General features: G+C 33.9%; 1 protein-coding gene across 1 annotated transcript; it reads left to right on the forward strand.

Annotated features, from left to right (window-relative positions):
• The first annotated feature begins 18354 nt into the window (after positions 1-18354).
• On the forward strand, positions 18355-19935 carry LOC120769276. Its single transcript, XM_040096192.1, has 2 exons — positions 18355-19630; positions 19689-19935. The coding sequence occupies exons 1-2, from the start codon at positions 18401-18403 to the stop codon at positions 19695-19697; spliced, it is 1239 nt and encodes a 412-aa protein (XP_039952126.1). The 5' UTR covers positions 18355-18400; the 3' UTR covers positions 19698-19935.
• The last annotated feature ends 2144 nt before the right edge of the window (positions 19936-22079 follow it).

Below are 22079 nucleotides of genomic sequence, written 5' to 3' on the forward strand. Positions count from 1 at the left end.
TAATTTCTTTTCTTTTTCGATTCTAAATAATCTATCTTGCTCAATACAAAATTCTTTCAAAATTTGTTTATCTTTGCTCTTAATCTTTTCGACAATCTGTTTTATATTGTCGTCCTGTAGCTGCATACTAAACAACCAATCGTCTGATGTAATCGATACTTTATCTACTCGTAGAGTTGCAACATCTGTTTCTTTAGCACTTTCGTTTGGACAGCGACTTAATGCATCGACATGTTCCATGCGTCTACCCTGACGATGTACAATTTCGATATCGAATTCTTGTATCCTTAACCACTATCGAGCAATTCGTGGAATAAGCTCTCTCTTACTCATAGCAGTTTTAACAGCGCTACAATCGGTTATAACTTTTACTGTTTTACCGTCGATGTAGTACCGGAATCGCTCTAACGTATCAACTACGGCTAAAGTTTCAAGTTCGTAACTGTGGAAACTTCTTTCAGTATCGCTCGTCGATCTACTGTAATACGCGACTGGTTTTAATCCATCGCATTCGTTCTGTAACAATACACCCGCTAAACCAGCTGAGCTAGCATCTGTATGAATTTCGTGATTTCCATCTACTCGATATGCAACTAGTAGAGGCTTTGACGGCAGTTTCTGCTTTAATTTGTTAAAGGTTTTGTTTGTCTTGGTCGTAATTCCAATTAAAGATTTCATTTTTAAGTAACAGTTTTCGAATAGGTTCGGATAATATTGCGTAACCTGCAATGAATTTTCGAAAATATCCACTCAACCCTAGGAATCTTCTAATTTCTGTAACATTTGTTGGTCGTTCATAATTCTGTATTGTGTTCATTTTAGCTTGGCCTGGAGTTAAACCATTCGGTGATATTTGATGTCCAAGGAAATTTATTGTCGTTTTCAAAAACACGCATTTTAAAATATTCAATGTCAAATTAGCTTCTTTTAAAACTTCTAAAACTGTCGTAAGTTTTCGAAAAATTTCTTCGTAGGTATTACTGCAGATAAGTATGTCGTCCATATAATGAATCATATTATCTTTCGTAGCTTTTTCTTGGATTTTAGACATTAAACGTTGAAATACTATTGGAGCGTTCTTCAGTCCAAATGGCATTCTTTTAAATTCATATAAACCGTCGGTAGTAACAAAAGATGTGTACTTACGGCTTTCTGGTTCGATTTCAATTTGATAGTACCCACTATTCAAATCAAGCGTTGTGAAATATTTATAACGCGCTGCTTCCTGAAGACACTCTTCAATGTTTGGAAGTGGAAATATTTCTTTGATGATTAGTTTGTTTAAACGTCGATAATCAAAGCATAATCTGTCGTTACTGTTTTTCTTTTTTACAATCACAACTGGACTTGCATATTGTGATTCTGAACGTTGTATTATATCGTTTTTTAATAAATCGTTCATCTTTTCAGAGACAATTTGTTTTTTAGGTTCTGGTACACGATATGGAGATTGAGACACAATTTCATTTGAATTTAATTCGATTTTCATTTTCACCAAATTAGTTTTTCCGAGTTCATTTAAATTGTTTGCAAAAATATTTCTATTGTCGTTTATAATTTTCGTTAACGTTGTTTTTACAGATTTATCATTTATTTCACATATAATTTCGTTTTCATTAACGTAACGTTTTATTTCTTCAACTTCTTGTTCGCACGCGTTCAATTTTTATTTTTCCATTTTGAATATTTAACCGCACATTGTTTATAAAGTTTTCTTGACCTAATAAAATGTCACTAGGTAATAATTGATCGTCTACCAAATACAATGTAACTGGTATGGTAATGCCATCGATTGTTAAAATTGCCTTCACTGATTTTTTCGCATGTCGACTACCACCACATAGTCCTCTGATTTGTATATCACACTTTATGTATTTGCAAAATTAAGCTTCTCACATAACGATTTCCGAATCATGCTACACTGAGCACCCCTATCAAAAAATGCTTTTAATTTCTGACCGTTTAATAATGCGTCAACTTTAAAAAGTTCATCGTCTACACAAAATGTATTTCGTATTTTTGCTTCGAATTTACACTGAGAATCATACCTTGAATGCACTTTATTACATTTTTCACAGCTTTGTTTGACAACTTTTCGATATTTGTCCAAACTCTTCGCAATTATAGCACTTTACACTTTTTGCTTCAAACTTCTTATTAGAATTTTCGTTTTTAATTACATTCTTATTTTCATACTCTTTTATTTCAACTTTCGTTACACTTCGGTGTGAATTTATTGACACGTTTTTTTTTATATTCGCTTAAGGTTTCTCTTAGTTCTCTCATTGTATCTATCCGTTGAGCCGCTATTGCCACTTGTAGTTCACGATTTCGTAGTCCTTCTCTCGCGTATTTAACTATCGCTGTTTCACTCAATTTAAACCGTAGCCCAAGCGCACAAACACGAAAACAGTAGTCGTCTACTTTTTCATTTTGTCTACGTACGGCACTTTGCATTTCGAAATGTATTTCTGCTTCATCGGGATAATTACCAAATTCATTTTTTAAGTCTTTAGCGAAATCGTTCCAATTGGAATGCAGTCTTTCTGTCGCATCGATCCACAATCTTGCTGCTCCTTTCATTTTACTAAACACGGCAAGCAATAAACACTTTTCGTCCCATTCATACGCACGGATAACACTATTTACTCGTTCAACGAACTGTTCTGATGACGACGAACTGTCATTTGTTGGATCAAAGTCTGGTATTGTTTCTGCTATTTCACACACCGAATAGTTGTTTCGCGTTACAGTTGCATTCGAATTCGCAAAAGGGGAAATATTATTGACGTTTCTATTTTCAATGTTGCTTGTAATTTCAATTGGCACACTTCGAGGTTGGGAATTATTTTGCATATATGTATGACAACACATTTTCTAAAATTCCGGGCATTTCGTCCATTTGTCTTTGTAACGATTTTTGTGTTCGTTTTCGTCCTCTTCGACTTCGATTTCATCCGACCCGATCGTTTCACTCAAACGACTTATGCGTGTTGCCTTCGTACCTGACGTTGAGCAATTTCGCTCTGACAACTGCCGTTTTAGTTGCACTACACTCAATGATGCAATAGCTCTCATTTTTATAAACTCAAAAATTATGTACTTCGTTATATATTATGTATTTCGTTTTTGCATATACACACGCGCCGTTAAATCGAATGTTCAAGATGATGCACCGTTAGCCGTTATATCGAATGATCGAGATGATGCTCACTTTTACACGTCTAAATTGTAGGTTAAGTTATATCTTAAAATTTGATTTTTTGTAATACACTTTAGGTTTATGAAATCTGCAGGTTAACGTTTTGCAGTATTCCATACGTATGTATGTAAATGCGTTTCACTAAGAACCGTGTGTTCTTTTCGTTATACAAGTATGGTAGAAATAATGTCGTTTGAAAATGTACAGATTAACGTTTAGCACTTTTCCGTTTATTAATTTCCCCACATATGTACATATTTAATCGCTAAATCATCGCGAAACCGTTTTCAAAATTGTGTACAGGTAAACGTATTAGTACACATTTTGACGTTTTGTACGCGTGAAGTAATCCTACTTCTGATTTGAAAGGGTATTTTAAGATATTCGGACACTTTAATGTTCGCAGGATGGTATTTAATTTAAATGTATATTAAAAATTAGTAATTATAATGACACAGAGTTTAGTTAAAAAAATGTCATATAGTATCGCACGAAAGGCTGCGTTCACTTTGGCGGTTGAAAATCGAGTGTTGCTTTTGATGAGCCGGTGATGCCACACAGATGATAATTAATATCTTGCATAGGCTTGCCTTACACTTTATGAAACACAAAATTGCATTTTTATTTTTAAAATTTCATAAAATTCACATTGTTTCACATTGTTTCAGAGTCAATTTAAGCATTTTTTTCTCTTCTCAAATACATGCCTTTAAACCGTCTTTCACAGTTTTTTTTTTTTTGCGCAGAAAAAAATTTCTTTATTTTTTTTAAATAACTTTTATTCAAAAATACTTTGTTTTACTAAATATTGTGTCCACATTGCATATTTGGTCAGTTGGTTGGTGAATGCAAAGTAATCAAATTCTAAGGAATTCAAAAGAGTTGATTATGTGAAAATCGGTATGTGCCGGAAATGCAGGTACAGGTTATTGACAAATAAATGTGTATGTGCAGGAAGTGCAATTTATGAAGTGCTAATAAAGAATTTATATTATTTTTATATTATATTAAAAAGTTGTGCTATAACAATACACCTTAGCGGAGCAAATTCCCATCACCCTTAGCTGCGGAGGCATCACTGTTAAGATATCCAAGGACTCCCAGTGCGCCGCGCCGTGTACTGTTGTGAACAGACGCTTACCAGTAAGCCGCCCATTATGGGTCCGCCGCGACAGGATTTTGTCTTTCATTTTTCATCCTGCCCAAACATAACACAGGTCCACAAAAAAAAATATCGATGAAAGGTTCCTTTGACCAAACATGGTGTATTATATGTATTTTGGGCCGCTGAAATCGAATCTGAAGTCCGTTTCGCTCCATCACGTCAGGATTTTTTCTTAACCTCAAAATACATGTCGGATTTTACTTGAGAGAAAAAAATTAAAAAATATTAACGGATTTAGCTTAATTTTGGGATAGAGGGGTTTGAGGGGTCTGATTACGAAATTAAAGACACATTTTCAAAATACAAAATGGCAGATCCAATATGGCCGTCAAAATTCTTCAATTTTCAAGAAATTCTTAAATTTTTAAGAAATTATATTATTTTTATATTATTGGATCATCATCGTGTCAACGGAGATTTCGCATGAACCATTGAGTCTATTACATATGTACATATATTATGTTGCATGTAGACAAATTTACAAACATTATGGGCAAGGTTCGTTCATATTTTTTTACATGTTAACAGTACTTAGGTATAAAATAAACAATACGTACAGTGGACCAATAAAGTTTACATACACCTAGTTCTATTAAATTACGACACGTTTATTTGTTATAAAATTAATAAATTTTGTGGTTTTTTTCTATCCATTTCAGAAGATGTATATTTAACATTAAATTTAGCATTTCAAAAAAATTTTTTTCTACACAAATAAAAAAAATTAATGCTAATGGGCATAATTTATATCAAAAAAGTTTATTATTCATATAAATCAAAAGTAATTACATACAATACTTTTAGCGGTTTTTGGCCTACATTTTGTTGCTATTATTGTCCCTAGGCGTCGACGTATGCTTCCCACTCGATTTCTAGTATTATTTCTGGATATTTTGACCCACTAAGTCAATAACCAGTTTTTTGGCATAACCTTGAAGAAATTCGATGTTTTCGAATACGATTTTCCAAAAAGTTCCAGATATTTGAAATAGAATTAATGTCTAGTGATTGCGGGACCTATGGAGTTATTTTTATTTCCATAACAACCCTGCACAAATGAGTGGTACACTCGTAAACCAATTGTCTCTCGTGACATTTCGATTGGTGCCCTTTACATTTTTCAGCAGTTCAACAACATAATATTCACCAGCAGCCATTGCAGGAGGTACACTTTCTTTTCCAAGGTAAACAATGGCATCCAACATATACTTTGTTCCGCTATCACAAGCCATGACAATTTTGATCCCATACTTGTTCGGTTTAGAGGGAATATACATCCTAAATGGACATTTACCTCTAAATCCAACTAGTTGCTCATCAATTGTTATATAGCTTCCAGGTTTATAGTTGGCCCTGCAATTCTTTAGAAGTTTGTCCCAAATAGAAGAAACTGGAGTTAGTTTGGTCATTTCTCTTCTAGCAGTTCTTGTTTCTTTGTCATCGAATCATAGACAATTTAGGATAAATTTGAACCTTCTCTCAGGCATGGTTGCCTTGTACCTTTCCCCACAGTAGGTAGTGTCAAACATCAGATGTGTTGCCAAGTGATTATCTTTGAGAGCAGCGGACAAGACTAACAAACCAAGAAATGCTTCAAGTTCGTCTATTTCCAAATTTGACAAAACCGCGTGAGTTTTGTCGATATAGTTCTTCCTTTGAACGTTTATTTCTTTATTTGTATAAACTAAAATCTCTTCCAATATGTCTGCGGTAAAAAATAGTTTGAAGCAGCTGGAAGGGCACAATGAATTTTTTGCATTTGCTGTTGGGCCAGGGCGAATGTGAACAATATTTATGGAGGGAATTTTTTGACCTAACGCAGCAACTTCCTCCAAATAAAATTTCCATCTTTTCCGATCAGATTGTTGGTACTAGGTGTAATAATTGTAATTACCTCTTCTGTTTCACGAATTTCTTGAGCAGCTGATATTTCATTTCTTCTCCCTTCACTAAGTTTCTGTTTTTTACGTTTGCTGCTTCCAGGTGTTTCCTCCCTTTCTTCTGTTTCAGTTTCTTCTGCATTTATGATTCCGTATATCAAATTTTCTTCGACATCATTTAATTCCTCCGTTTCTGGTTGATATTCCGGATCTGCAACACTGTCCCAAGAATCCTCATCAAAGTTACAAAGCTCCAACTCCAAATTGTCTTCTTCCTCAGATTCTAGTTCAAGTATTACATCCAAAATATTTTGTTCTGATAGCCCGAGTTATGTGTACACTATCATCCCAACCAGACACCACACAACAAAATACTATAAATTGGACAAAATAAAAGATTAAAGAAAAACAAGTAAACATTACAAAAAATATAAGATAACAAGTAGAGATAAAGAACATAATGCAAATGTATACAAACATGTTTTGGTCCTTATGTTTGACTATAATGATAACCCAAACATTATCGGGTAAACCCCACAGTCATGTTTGTTTGCATTCAATAGAAAATAAGATTACATTTTACAAATATTGTATTTCATAAGAAAATAAACAAAACAAAGAAATAGATTAAGAAAATTGTAATCACTTTAGTAGTTATATAAGCAGAACATAACTTGAAACATCAGAGAATAAAATATAATGTCATAGAAACAACATCATTGGCATTTTTATTCCTCCGCTCGAACAAACCTAAAACTGGCGCAGTCGGTAAAAACAAACTGCAAAGTTGAGCGATACTAAAAACTGAAGTTTTTAAGTTTCGTAAGCTTTAGCAACGGGAAGCAAATCTTAAGATTAGCTCCCATTTTAAAAAGATCTCTTATATATACAAATATATAAGTCGAGTCTACAATTTGTGAAGGCGAAGAATAGCTTCATTCCGCCCATCAACATTACCAGGAAGAGTGGGATTAAAGATTAATGCCCCACACACAGAAGACGCAGAAAGAGCGAAGTGCACCATACAAAGCAACAACAACAAGTTCAGTTGTAATAAAAGAGGATACATCAGCAATGAATCCAGGCGAGCAGCAACCACTTTAGATGACAGGATCGCAAATTTTGAAGGAAGCTTCAAGAATCATGGACTTTGACGGCAGAGATTTATCATCATTCATCAGGGAAGTTGACATGATCCTTCCTTTATTCAACCCCAACCCATCAATGTTGGAATTTGTAACGCAGCGACACGTCAAAACAAAAATTAAAGGAGAAGCAGCAAGTGTCATCCGGCCTTTGGGACCTACACCAACATGGCAGCAAATGAGAGAAGAACTCATAAAGAATTTTGGAGTAAAGGAGTCGTACCACACCCTTTACAATCAGGCGATTGTACTACGAAACTATAACGTAAGTCAATATTTCCAAAATTTAAAAGATATTTTAGATAAACTAAATTTAAAACATGAATTCGATAGAATAAAGCCTATAGAATTTTCCCCAATTAACAACGAAAGTTTAATTCTAAAAACATTTTTAAATGGGATACACCCCAACTTAAGCAGTGTAGTGATTAGTAGAAATATAAGCACCATTAGAGAGGCTTTTAGCGTTCTTCAAGAGACAGGTTTGCTAATACAATTTGATAAAAGACAAAACAATTATAAAAGAAATAATTATAGAAATTTTTCAAATAGAAATTCTTTGTCTCACAATTTTGGCAATTTCAATAATAACCAGTATATGCAAAATTCCAATAATTTTCAATTTGGACAAAATCAGCCGAGAGAATTTCGTAACAATTCTAACCAAAATGACAATTATCAACAATTTAGCTTTGGACAAAGTAGGCAAAATAATTCACAACAATCTAGAAGATATAATTCAGTCCAAAGGAGACAAAACCCCCGAACCGATGGAAATAGATCACGTTCAAGAACAAGCAAATTTTCGGTTGCCAGCCCAAAACAATCGTTACCGATAATAGAAGTGACCATAAAAATTCCAAAATTAAATGTCTTATTGACACAGGGTCTACAACATCATTATTGAAATATAATGTGTTAAAAGATTATGAATGCATTGAGCTTGATAAACCAATACACTTTAGCACCATTAAGGAAAATTTTTCCCTAAATAAAGAGTTAGTCACCCCAACCCCAAACGAATTCAATGAAAAAAGTTATATACATTGGAAACTAACCAACATCTAAAAATAAAAACTTTGATGCAATAATAGGACAAAATATTTTAAAACCTATTAAAGCAATAATTAACTTAGAAAAGGAGTATGTAGAAATAAACGGCAATAAAATTAAATTTATAAACTCATGCCCTTTACAATTACGAAGATATTAATATACTTACAGAATGTAAAGAGAATTTGCTAGATATTTTATCAAATAGTGACATGAATGAAGAAGAAAAGCAAAAATTAGAATACATTCTAAAAGCAAATAGCGATTTATTTTTCCAAGAAGGTAAAAACCTTTCTCATACTCATGAAATTCAGCATGAAATAGTTACAAAAACAAGTAGACCAACTTATAATAAAATTTATAGATATCCCCAAATTCATGAAGAAGAAATTATTAGACAGATGAACGAGATGTTGCGCCAAGGTATAATTAAAGAAAGTAATTCCCCGTACAACTCGCCTCTTTGGATTGTACCGAAAAAGCAAGACAATTCAATGAAGAAAAAATGGAGAATAGTTATTGACTACAGGAAGCTAAACGAAGTCACTATAGATGACAAATTTCCAATACCCCATATAGAAACAATACTCACCAAACTTGGAAGAGCTCAGTATTTTACAACATTAGATCTTGCAAAAGGCTTTCATCAAGTATTAATAAAAGAAGAAGATAGACCAAAAACAGCTTTCTCTACACCCCAAGGACACTTTGAATTTATAAGAATGCCGTTCGGACTAAAGAATGCACCAGCAACTTTCCAACGTTTAATGAATTCAGTTCTTAGGGAATATATCAACAAGATATGTGTAGTTTATTTAGACGACATCTTAATTTTTAGTTCAAGTATTGAAGAACATACCCAAAATATCACCAAAATATTTTCAGCATTAAGAAAACATAATTTAAAGATTCAGGTAGATAAATGCAAATTTTTCGCGAAAACAACTGAATTTCTAGGTCACACTTTAACAACAGAAGGGATACAACCAAATTTAAGCAAAATCGAAAACATTCAAAAACTAAAGTTGCCTACTACATCAAAGCAAATTAAATCATTCCTAGGTATAACAGGTTATTATAGAAAATTTGTAAGAGATTACGCTAAAGTAGCACATGGTTTAACAAAATATTTAAAAAAGGATATTAAAATAAACGCTCGCGATCCTCAGTACATATCATCCTTACTGAAAAACTTAAAAATCTATTAGTAAGCCCACCAATATTGAAATATCAGACTTTTAACAAAAAATTTGGCATTTCAACTGATGCAAGTGACTTTGCAATTGGCGCAGTATTAACCCAGGACAGTCATCCTATAAGCTATGCTAGTCGAACATTTAACAAACACGAAAGAAGTTATTCCACTACAGAAAAAGAACTACTAGCTATTGTCTGGGCAGTGACATATTATAGACCATACATTTATGGCAGAGCATTCGATCTCTTAACCGATCACCAACCACTTAAGTGGCTCCAAATAAAAAACAAGGGAAAAGACATTAACCCAAGATTGCAAAGATGGTTAATTAAACTAGGTGAATACAATATTAATATAAATTACGTGAAAGGAAAGGAAAATAACGTAGCCGATTTTCTAAGTAGAATAGATAGTAACACAGGCGAGATTCATTCATTGGAAGAAGACAACATAAGCACAAATGCTACAATCCACTCTCAAGAGGAGGAACTAAATGATCATTTTCCAATTTTACACACTATTGTAAATCGCTTCAATACACAAATCATTTTAACAAACAAGAAAATTATGGAATCTGAAGAACTAGGCAACACGAAGAAAATTTTTATTAGCGCAGAAGATATAAAAAATAATAATTTCATAGATCTTTGTCGTAAGCACATAAATAGTGGAAAAGTAGGTATTTTTTCTTATTTAACCGATAATCAGTACAATATAGTTCAGCAAAAGCTTATTCAAATATTTAATAGACATGTAAAGTTTTTTAGATGTGAATTCCATGCTAAAGATATGAAAAATGAAGAACAAGTTTATAAACAAATTGCTCAATATCATAAAAATGAAACAGGCCATGCAGGTATTAACGAAAATTATGAAAAATTGAAAAAACTAATATACTGGAAAAATTTGAAAGTTTTGATTCAAAAATATATAAATAATTGCGACGTTTGCAATAGAGCAAAATATGATAGAAAACCTTTAAAACCAAAATTTCAATTAACGAAAACACCATCAGATATAAATGAAATAGTTCACGCGGATATATACATAAATAAAAAATGTTACTTCCTTACTTTTATAGAACAAATTTGCGAAATTTGCTGTGGCATTTCAACTAGAAGATAGAAACAGTATAACTATTATAGAAAAGCTTAGATTATTCTTTTCTATCAAAGGTAGAACCAGAATGTTAATATTAGATAATGAATTCAACTCAATTAACATAAAAGATTTTTTTAGGAAAGAAGAAATAGAAGTTCATTTTACAAAACCAAACAGTCATACTGAGAATTCAGATATCGAAAGATTTCATAATACTCTATCCGAAAAAGAATTAGAGTCCTAGAAATTGAAAAACCAAGCCTTTCGACAGCGGAAAAAGTATTTCAAAGCATAGAATGGTATAACAAATCTTATCATTCTACAATTAAAGCCACACCTCTTGAGGTTATAAATGGAAAAACTGATAAGAATTTGATTAAAGACACTATTCAGAAGACTAAAGAAAAATGCATAGGAAAACTAAATAGAAATAGAGAAGAGTTTAATAACACTCAAAAAGAAGGTTACGTAAAAAATTATAAAGCAGTTCGGCACAAATACGAACCAAGGTATAGAAAATTACCATTAGATAATATTCACCCGACAAATATTAAACGTCCAAACAAATTTTTAGGTCAAATACATCTTCAAAATAACATTGATGATAGCAATTGTAATAATTAGCAATGCAGCCAAACTGGAAGTACATGAAATACATATACCGACAATGGATACGCAGAAATTATCACCAACACTAAACAGATTGTTACATCATCTGACCTCGTAATTCACATAATTGACCCTCGCGAAATTCTTTACATACTAAATAATATACCACAAAAATCTCGCAAACATATTCACATTTACATTACTACACCCTATCTAATGAAATTGAAATCTTGAGAGGTAAAATCAAAACATTAATCCCAAGAAAAGAAGTTAGTAGAAAAAAGAGAGGGTTAATTAACGGTATAGGTTCTGTACATAAATTTCTATTTGGAACGATGGATGATGGAGATAGAATAGATATTGAAAATCACCTTAAGAAAGTAGATGAAAATTTACATAATTCAATTACAGCTCTCGACCACCAAATAAAAATTAATAATTTCTTTTCGAACACGTTTACAAAATTAAAACAAATTATTGAAGACGAAAGAAATAATTCTTTAGTGTATCAAGAGAGAACAGACAAAATATTGATTCTTCATGAACAAACAATAAAGATAAACATTCTCAAAGACGCAGTAAACCAGATTCAGGAAAACATTATTTCAGCAAAAAAAAGAAATGGTATTTTTCACCCAAGCATTTTAACAAATGAAGAAATTTATAATTACAACATAGACCTCAACAAACTTCAATATATAAAATTATGCGCCTTGGAATATAAAGAAAATTTGTTAATGTTCGTAGTCAAAATCCCAAAAGAATTTCAATCGGTACAATTAAAAACTATTATTCCTATACCAAACACAGCAGGTAAAGAAATAACAGCAGAAATCGAAAATGTTTTTGAATACAAAAATGTCACTTATAAATTCGAAGAAGCTAAAACACTCAATGAACTACAAATTTCTAAACATTGCATCTACTTATTAAATTGTGAACTTATCAAAAATAGCATTACAGAAATTTTACAAATTGATGAAGAAACTATTTTAATAAAAAATGCAAATGGCATAGAACTAAACCAGAACTGCGACAACAGAAAAATTAAGTTGAAAAACACTACATTGATTCATTATAATAACTGCACTATTAAGACCCTATACCAAACATTCTCAAATACTAAAATTTCATACAATCAGAGATTCTATTATCCAAACTATGATACTCACAATTTCACTAACAAAATTACAATTAACGACCCAAACCATTATCGGGTAAACCCCACAGTCATGTTTGTTTGCATTCAATAGAAAATAAGATTACATTTTACAAATATTGTATTTCATAAGAAAATAAACAAAACAAAGAAATAGATTAAGAAAATTGTAATCACTTTAGTAGTTATATAAGCAGAACATAACTTGAAACATCAGAGAATAAAATATAATGTCATAGAAACAACATCATTGGCATTTTTATTCCTCCGCTCGAACAAACCTAAAACTCCCGTGACCTGCCATTTATATGATCTATAGTTTTCTTTACGGTAACATAATACAAGAGAAAAATATAATTGTCACAATGCAGCACAAAATATATTTTTTAGACACTTAGTAAGTTACTGATAAGTAAATATGACTCACGTAAAGGGTACTGATGAGTAAATTTGACTGACACAATTTAGTACGTAAAGGGTACCAATAAGTAAATTTTACTCACTAACTTTTTTTTTTAATTGTCCACAAGCGCGATAAATCAAACAACACCATTCAATGCTTGCGGCAGCCGACTTATGACAGAGTGGGACAAGCACTGCTAGTGGCTTGACTTTCAGTGTGGCCAACCTGCTGATTTACGAACAAATCTATTCCGCATGTGAGTAAATTTTACTCACAGTTCCCTTATAGGGTTAATAATAGATGACCAACTGCTGGCTTTTCGCGGCAACCCGTCTTTTCGGAACGAAATTTGCAAAAATCAAAGCCAGGGAAATACTTTAAGCTGTAGATAATATAATATAGAGTAAAGTTAGCCAGGTGTTCGAAAATCTTTATAATAGATATATGGGGGCTAGGGTAAGCATTGGTCCGATTCATGCCACTTTTGACAGACAGACATTCAATTATAATAGAAGGATTATCCCTTAGTTTCAGTTTAATATATCACACTGTTTACTATGGAACGCACCTTGCATAATCCTACATATATCAATCACAATTAGTCTTACGTGTTACGTAGAACCGTTAGGTGAACAAAACTATAATACTCTGTACCAACTGACTGCAAGAGTATAAAAAAAGATGGTATGCACCAGATGTATAACGTGATGTTCAAAGAGCTCCTGGTCCTCTTCGCTCCACCTGGTTCCAAAGAAGTCTGGCGAATGGCGACCTTGTGGAGATTATCGACGACTTAACGCCCGTACATTGCCAGACCGATATCTTGTTCGTGTTCCCGAAGACTTTACTGCCAATCTAACCAGCAAAACAGTATTTTCAACAATTGATCTAATGCGCGCTTTTAATCAAATACCTGTTTCCAAAGAAGATGTCGACAAAACTGCAATTATAACACCGTTTGATCTTTTCGAACTTCCGTTCATGACGTTCGGACTTCGAAATGCCGCACAAACATTCCAACGCTTTATCGACGAGGTAACACGGGGACTAGATGACTTCTTGTTCCAATACATTGACATCCTAATCGCTTCCAAGGATGTTACACAACACCGCGGTCATCTTCGCTTACTTTTCGAACGACTCACTAAGTATTGTGTCGTAATTAACACCGCTAAGTGCCGTTTTGGTCAGTCCGAAGTGGATTTTTTGGGACACCGCATTTCAGCTAAATAAATCTTACCTCTTTCTGGTAAAGCAGACGCTGTAGTCAACTTTCCACCACCAGAAACGATCCGAAAACTGCGTGAGTTCCTCGGCATCACGATATTCACGGATCACAAACCTTTCCTACACGCTTTTTCTCAGGACCCCAATCGAGCGACACCCTGCCAATTTCACCGCCTAAATTTCATCAGCCAGTTTACAACCGATATCCAACATATAGCCGGAAAAGACAACATCGTCGCAGATGCTCTTTCTCACATCGAAGAAATTTCAATGGCAGTATCTTCAAACGAACTTCCTCAAGCACAAGCTGAGGACGAGGAACTTCAGCAAAGAATACAAAGGGAACAACACGATTCACTAAACTTCCGACCAGTCAACATTCCAGGCTGCAATAAACCCGGAAACTTTTTGTTGGATGGATATGTCGTTACGGTGTACTATTACAAATCACAACGGACCAAGAAACTCAGTTTAAGAGCCAACTCTTTAACTCTCTCGCTCGTCTCTTCGGCAGTAAACATATAGTATAAATACCACCACTTTCCATCCGCAGTCGAATGGAATGGTGCAACTCTTGCCGATCTCGTTTGTGGAGAGCCAATTCGTAACCAGGAGAATTCCTAGCGCCTTCGCCACGAACTGGTTTGCCACCATTCAATTTGGCGTTACGCTTGAAAAATTACTTCGCAGACCTTGCACCACAACCCATCGTCCGACATGGTCAGAGGAAAACATTTATTTTTAAAGAACTATCTACATGTTCACACGTTTTTTTCGTCGCAATGCTTCACACCACGCATTCACTTCACCTTATGAAGGACCTCACCGAGTCCTTTCAAAGCATGAAAAATATTTCATCGTAAACGTCAGAGGCGAAAACACTACGGGTTCGATCGACCGACTAAAGCCTGTTTATCTACTTCCCGAGGATAAGCTCAACGAGAGTGATCAGAACAACGACGATGACCACAATACTACGCTTACTACATTAACTTCACCAGAGTAATCTGAACCTGGGACATCTCCATGTTCGTCGTCATCATACCGCCCATCTGAATCCGATTCCAACTTTTCTACACCGTCACCCAAGAGATTATCAATAATATTGATAACGTTCTCCAATAAGGGTGTACTTGTGGGACGAGCCACAATATATTATATTATTATATTTCAACTTTTAATACAACATAGCAACATCACATTAGCAAGTCAGCTGCGCCTGGCTTACAAGCAACGCTGAAACGAATACGACATAAAACGAAACAAGGAATACATAGTTAACCGTTAGGCTTGAGGACGCCCGCTGTTATTACTATATAGGACGACACATCATACGATCAACTCTCTTCTCCTTCTGACAGCCACCGCGTGTGCATCGTACGATAACTACCCCACAAAAATATAGCATACATAATATACATATACATAACAGTTGATACATGCACATTTATCTTCTGATCACTCTCCTGTACTAATAAAGATATGAGGACAACCTTTTTTCGTTGATCCAAAAGTGGGTCTAACATCTTATAAAACGAATTGGCTAAAATATAAAAAATACGTGAGTAGCCGCATTAATATTGAGCACAAAATAAATATAGAAAGAGATATTGACGAAAGTATAAGATAACTTAATGATATAATAACTAGCGCAGCTGTCTTAGCAACACCAAACAAAAGCTATAAGCGGCTTGATTTCAGAAAAACCTCTAATAGAGAAATAGAAAAGCTTGTAAATGAAAAAAGACGTGCAAGACGAGAATGGCAGATAAATCGCTCCCCTTCCACTTAGCTTTAATTAAAATCAGCTGTTCAACACTAAAATGCATACTCGTATAAAGAAGCTGTGTCTAAATTCAAGCAAGCAAAATTCCCTTTGGAAAGCCCTAAAGTCCATGAAGCCACCAACTGACTCTAACATGCCTATACGAGACATGGGTGGAAATTGGGCTCGAAGTGCGAGGAAAAGGCTAATTGTTTTGCAAATCACTTAGAGAAGGTATTTCAACCTAATTGCCCAAAGAACAACTTTGACCTGTCCAGCTTACCCAACACAGTTAACGAGTTTCTTGAGTCTTTTAAGATTTCACCTTCTGAAATTATTAGAATAATAAAAGAACTTAACCCAAAAAAGTCACCAGAACATGATAATATTACCCCAAAAATGCTAATTGAGTTACCAAATATTGCTGAAGAAGTGCTCTCTTTGCCCTTCAATGCGATTATTAATCTCGGATACTATCCTAATTTATGGAAAAAGTCGCAAATTATGCTGATAGATAAACCTGGAAAGGACGTAACACAGCCGTCTTCATACAGACCATTCAGTCTTCTACCCTGTATTTAAAAAATATTTGAAAAAGTGTTACTATTAAAGATGACTCCTTTCCTCCACGAAAATAATATAATACCAACGCACCAATTCAGGTCCCATAAAAAGCATAGCACGATTGAGCAAGTAAATAGATTTACTAGGGAAATGAGAAAAGCATTTGAGCACAGAGAGTACTTGTTCAGCTATATATTTCTGGACGTGGCTCAGGTGCTTGATAAGCATGAAGACCTTTTATATAAGATTAAAAACTCTTATTCAAAAAATAGGCAATTTATGGTAAAAGCGGGAGATTTCATATCTGATGAACGACATATAAGGGCTGGTGTACCACAGGGCAGTGTTTTAGGCCCAGCTATATACATACATCATATATACAGCAGATCTTCTAATAGATAATTATGTATTGACATCAACTTTTGCGGATGACACAGCTTTAGTGACCCGTAACAAATGCCGCATAATAGCATCAAAAATATTAGCCGATCACTTAAGGTCTGTCGAAGAATGGCTAGCCAACTGGCGTATGAATGTGAATGAACAAAAATGTAAGCATGTTACGTTTTCGCATAGACCAAAAATGTGTCCGGCAGTAAAAAATTAACAATATTTTAGTACCCCAAGCGAATGAAGTAACGTATCTTGGTAATCACCTTGATAGAAGACTTACGTGGAGAAAACATACATCTAGGAAAATAACTTGCATGAAGATGAGAGCTGCAAATTTAAATTGGCTTTTAAATAAAAAATCCAAACTTAGCCTAGACAACAAAGTACTTTTATATAATGCGGTGATAAAGCCGATTGGGATGTATGGCATTCAACTGTGGGGTACGACCTGTGCACCTATTATTGATATACAGGTATCCCTCGAATAATACCTTTAATTGGTTCCGTGTTAATCGAAATCGTGTTATTTGATACTAATAAATCATACAATTTTGGAGATACCGTTCCGTGCTATTTAAAACCGTGCAACTCGAAACTCGAGATCCATACATATTTGTACATTTGGTAAGAACAAATTTTTTTTTTATTTTTAGTTATAAAACTTCAGTTATACAAAAATAACAAAATTCATTCAATTTAGAAAAGTGAAACTTAAAAATTTAAAAGGTAAAATTTTATAAACGCAATAATTTTTAAATTACATATGTTCAACCACTGATTCAAATGCATTATTGCGTCATACTACAAACAGTCGTTCGAAGGAAAATTATACTCAATTTTTAACAGGAATTTTCGCGACTTCGTATAATTCGAACTCCGTGTTATTCGAGGGTTGTCGCAATTTTTAACCGTGCTATTCGAGATTTCGTGCAACTCAAGTACCGTGCTCTTCGAGGGATACCTGTAATACAAAGGTTCCAATCAAAAATGCTTAGAACAATCACGTGTTCACCATGGTATATGCGAAATGAAAATATCCATAAAGACCTTGGTATTTCTATGGTAAAGAAAGAAGTAGAAGACAGCAGAATTAAATATATATCTAAACTCCGAGATCACCCAAACCCTTTGGTTAATGCTGTAGTACATTCCTGCGATCAAACACGCCTTAAAAGAAGAGATATGGCTGCGAACTAAGGAGCAACGTATCACCAAAACAGCTCAACCACTTGTTTGAGCTTACCTAATTTTTAAATAGATTTAAGATTTTATAACTTATCGTTAGGCTTTTAAAACAAAAAGGAGATTCAATAAATAAAAAGATATAGCAAAAAATTAAAAAAAAAATGTCCAATTGTGGCAGCATTATAAATATGTAAATTATATATTGTGGTAACATCATAAATCTGTAAATTATGTATCTTATTATAAATAAAGGAGTGTGGCAGCACGATCTGCGGCCATGTTGAAGATAAAAAGAGCGTCCAACATAATAAAATTGTTTAAAATATCAGAAGTGGTTGTATTGCGCCCAAAATGTCATCAAACGAGGATTCGCTTAGTTTATACACAGTTGAACAATTAAAATCATGGTTGCGTTCGCTCAAACATAAAACAACAGGTAGTAAAGCCGAACTAATTGTTCGCCTACAAAAAATTCCTGAGGAGCTTCGTGGAAATTTTCGAAACTCCATGGTTGACGTTGACGCTGACGTTGACTGTACGCAAGCCATCATTGCGGAAAAAGAACAAGCTGATGAAATCAACGAAGGAGCGAGCAGTATAAACATCACCGAGGAGTGTGGTGAATTTAGCAATGGGATTGTACCACAATATGACGCAAGTAATCAAACGAGTGTTGAAAAGAAACAAAAAGAGTGTGATGCAAACGAGTGGCGACTTTTAAAAATCGAATTAGAATTGTTGAAGCGTGAGTGTGAACTAAAGAAGATGGAAAATGAACTTCTAATGAGAGAAAAAGAACAGTTGAGAAATAGTGATAATCAAACAAAAAACATTTCCAATAAGCAAAAGTTCGCAGATGTTAAAGAACTTATATCTGAATTTTCTGGTAGTGGTGAATGCCTTAAGCTATGGCAAGCACAACTAAAAAATATCCAGAGTGTTTACCAACTTGATGATAACAACCTAAGAGCATTAATTGCAAATAAATTAAAAGGCAATGCGCTAAAGTGGTTACATTCTCGAGATGACTTGATTTTAATGCCAATCGACAAGTTCTTAAAGGAAATGAGCTCGCTGTTTGAAGAAAAAACAAGCAATTTGATGCTAAAGAAAAAGTTTGAAATCAGGCAGTGGTTGACTACCGAATCGTTTCGAGAATATTTCCAAGAAAAACTAATTCTGGCAAATAGAATTCTAATTGGTGAAGATGAACTTGTAGAATATCTAATTGATGGTATTCCGGATAACACTTTACGTTCGCAAGCTAAAATGCAACGATTTCATGACAAATATGAATTGTTAGAAGCGTTTAGAAATATTCAATTGCCACGATATATATCAAAGAAAATGACAGCAGACAATCAACATGAGCAGTCGAATAATGGACAACAAACAACAAGAGTCGTGAGATGCTACAATTGCAACTCCGTTGGCCATTTAGCAAGTGTATGCCGAAAACCCAAACGAGAGCTTGGTGCTTGTCATGTATGCGCTGAAGTTGGCCATTTAGCAGCAAATTGTCCACAAAGGAAGAGCCGCCCTGTACAACATGTCACAGAATTGATGGAAGGCGATGAATATGTAAGGTTTTTAAATTATGTATTTATTAATTCTAAATTTACTTATAAAACTTTATTAGGATCATTAATTGATACGGGAAGCCCCATTAGCTTTGTTCGCCAACAGTTCGTACCAGATGTAGTAATAAACAGAAAGAACAATGTATTTTTAAAATATAGTGGTATAAACAAAAGTCCATTATCTATTGTCGGAAATGTAAACAGTTTTATTTTTTTCAAAAATAAAAGAATTGAATTAACGATGTTAGTTGTAACAAATGAAACAATGACTCATCCAATTATTTTAGGAAGAGACTTTTTAAGTAAATCTAATTTAAAATTAGAATGTAAAGAAATAGATTCATATTTCAAAGTCGAAAATAACACATATGATGAAGAGTGTCAAAGATTAATGAAAATTGAATTTGATAACACTAAATTTTCTGTGAATTACAATGAAGTATTGAAAACTGAAGCAAAAACTCCTAATGTTTATATAAAAAATGATAATGTAAGTGTCTATGCAAAACAAAAATTTCTGCAAATATTTCAAGATTATTATATGTGCTGTAAGCGCCCCGATACACCAAAAATTAGATGTGAGATGAAACTGTTGTTGAGTACAGAAAAACCTTTTAATTGTCCTCCAAGAAGACTGTCATACAGTGAAAAACAACAAGTTAGGGTTGTTTTAGATGACTTAATGCAAACCAAGATAATTAGGCCGAGTAAGTCAGAATATTCTTCCCCCATTGTTTTAGTAAGAAAAAAAACAGGTGATATAAGGTTATGTGTGGATTTTCGTAGTTTGAATAAGATAACATTGAAAGATAACTATCCCTTGCCTCTTATTGATGATCTGTTAGATAGACTAGCAAATAAATGCATTTTTTCGTTATTGGATTTAAAGAGTGCGTTTTATCACGTAGATATGGTTGAAGATTCGATTAAATACACTTCTTTTGTAACACCGATGGGGCAGTACGAGTTTTTGAAAATGCCTTTCGGTCTGAAAAATGCACCTTCAACATTCCAGCGGTTTGTTAGCCATGTTTTCGATGATCTGATTCGAGCAGAGAAAATTGCTATTTATTTAGACGATATCATGATAGCTACAAGTAATGAAGAAGAACATTTAGACATTTTGCAGGAAGTTTTTAATAAGTTAGTACAAAACAAATTGGAATTGAGGTTAGATAAATGCCGATTTATGGAGTCAGAAATACGCTATTTAGGATATAACATTTCGAGTAAAGGTATTCTACCGGATGAAAAGAATGTAGAAGCTATAGTGAATTTTCCTATACCCAGTAACACAAAAGCTGTACACAGTTTTTTGGGCTTATGCTCATACTTTAGAAGATTCGTTAAAGATTTTTCGCGAGAAGCTCAGCCTCTGTACAAACTAATAAAAAAGAATGTTAAATTTACATTTGGGAAGACGAGTTACAGTGTTTTGAGAAACTTAAAAATAAATTAATTGGGTCTCCTATCTTAGCGATTTACGACCCAAGAGATGATACAGAGCTGCATTGCGATGCCAGCTCTCGGGGATTTGGTGCAATATTATTACAAAAAAAGAGTGACGACAAATTTCACCCAGTCTTTTATTTTTCGAAACGTAGCAGCGAGCCCGAATCTAAATACCACAGCTTTGAGCTGGAAACACTTGCAATTATTTATGCACTTCGGAGATTTCGGGTATATCTTCAAGGATTGAAATTTAAGATAGTCACTGATTGCAATTCACTCATGCTAACTTTAAATAAGAAGGAAGTAAATCCAAGAATAGCCAGGTGGGCACTCGAATTGCAAAATTTTCAATATGTTCTCGAACACCGTAATGGAAATAGAATGCTCCATGTGGACGCACTTAGTCGCACTTCAAATATCTTAGTTCTTGAAGAAAATACGTTTGAGCAAAATCTGTCAATTTGCCAAAATCGAGATAGGAAAATTATTGAAATCCGGGGGGAATTGGAAAACAAGGAAAATGGTGTTTTTGAAATGCGGAATGGCTTAGTTTATAGAAAAAACGGACAAAATATACTATTTTATATACCAAATGAGATGGAAGAACATTTATTGAGAAAGTATCACGATGAAATGGGTCATATGGGAAGTGATAAAGTTTTCAGTGCTATAATAAAGTCATATTGGTTTCCCAAAATGAAGGAGAAAATTAAACAATATATCTCAAACTGCCTAAAGTGTATTGCCTTTTCCTCGAAGAGTGGGAAACATGAGGGCCTCTTACATAATATACCCAAAGGAAACGTACCTTTCGAAACTGTTCATGTGGATCACTTCGGTCCAGTGTCATTTAAACATTCTAAGAAAAAATATGTATTTTTGGTAATAGATGGGTTCACTAAATTTGTTAAGTTATATGCGGTGTGTTCAGCAGGCACCAGGGAGGTCATGAGCTGTTTAAAATTGTATTTTAGTAGTTACAGTCGTCCAAAGGTATT

This window comes from Bactrocera tryoni, chromosome 2 (genome assembly GCF_016617805.1).
Source record: "Bactrocera tryoni isolate S06 chromosome 2, CSIRO_BtryS06_freeze2, whole genome shotgun sequence".
NCBI lineage: Eukaryota > Metazoa > Arthropoda > Insecta > Diptera > Tephritidae > Bactrocera > Bactrocera tryoni.

Coding starts and splice junctions, on each gene's coding strand:
- LOC120769276 (XM_040096192.1), top strand. CDS start 18,401: ATGTCATCAAACGAGGATTCGCTTAGTTTATACACAGTTGAACAATTA.